This window comes from Fulmarus glacialis, unplaced genomic scaffold (assembly GCF_000690835.1).
Source record: "Fulmarus glacialis isolate BGI_N327 unplaced genomic scaffold, ASM69083v1 scaffold32274, whole genome shotgun sequence".
In the NCBI taxonomy this organism is placed as follows: domain Eukaryota; kingdom Metazoa; phylum Chordata; class Aves; order Procellariiformes; family Procellariidae; genus Fulmarus; species Fulmarus glacialis.
The window spans coordinates 381-593 of NW_009210409.1; the positions used below are offsets into that span (position 1 = coordinate 381).

Here is a 213-nt window from a genome sequence, read left to right on the forward strand (position 1 = left end):
GAGCCTGTCCTGGTCCCAGAGGGAGCCGATGATGAACGCCACGAGCCGCCCTTCCACAAACCAGCCGAGGGAGAGCTCCGGGCACAGGTTCAGAAAGTGGCGGATCTCATCCAGGTGGAGGGGACAGTCCCCAGAGACGGATATAAAGGCTGGAGGGGGACGGCGGTGAGCACAGCAAGGGGAACCCAGACAACCCCCCGGCACTGATGTAGG

At 63.4% G+C, this 213-nt stretch overlaps 1 protein-coding gene across 1 annotated transcript; it reads right to left on the bottom strand.

The window, feature by feature from the left end:
- Window positions 1–4: 4 nt before the first annotated feature.
- AANAT (aralkylamine N-acetyltransferase) lies at window positions 5–149 on the bottom strand (the record flags this gene model as incomplete). Its single annotated transcript, XM_009577164.1, has 1 exon — window positions 5–149. A coding segment is annotated over one exon (145 nt), but the record flags the coding sequence as incomplete, so codon positions are not given.
- Window positions 150–213: the final 64 nt, after the last annotated feature.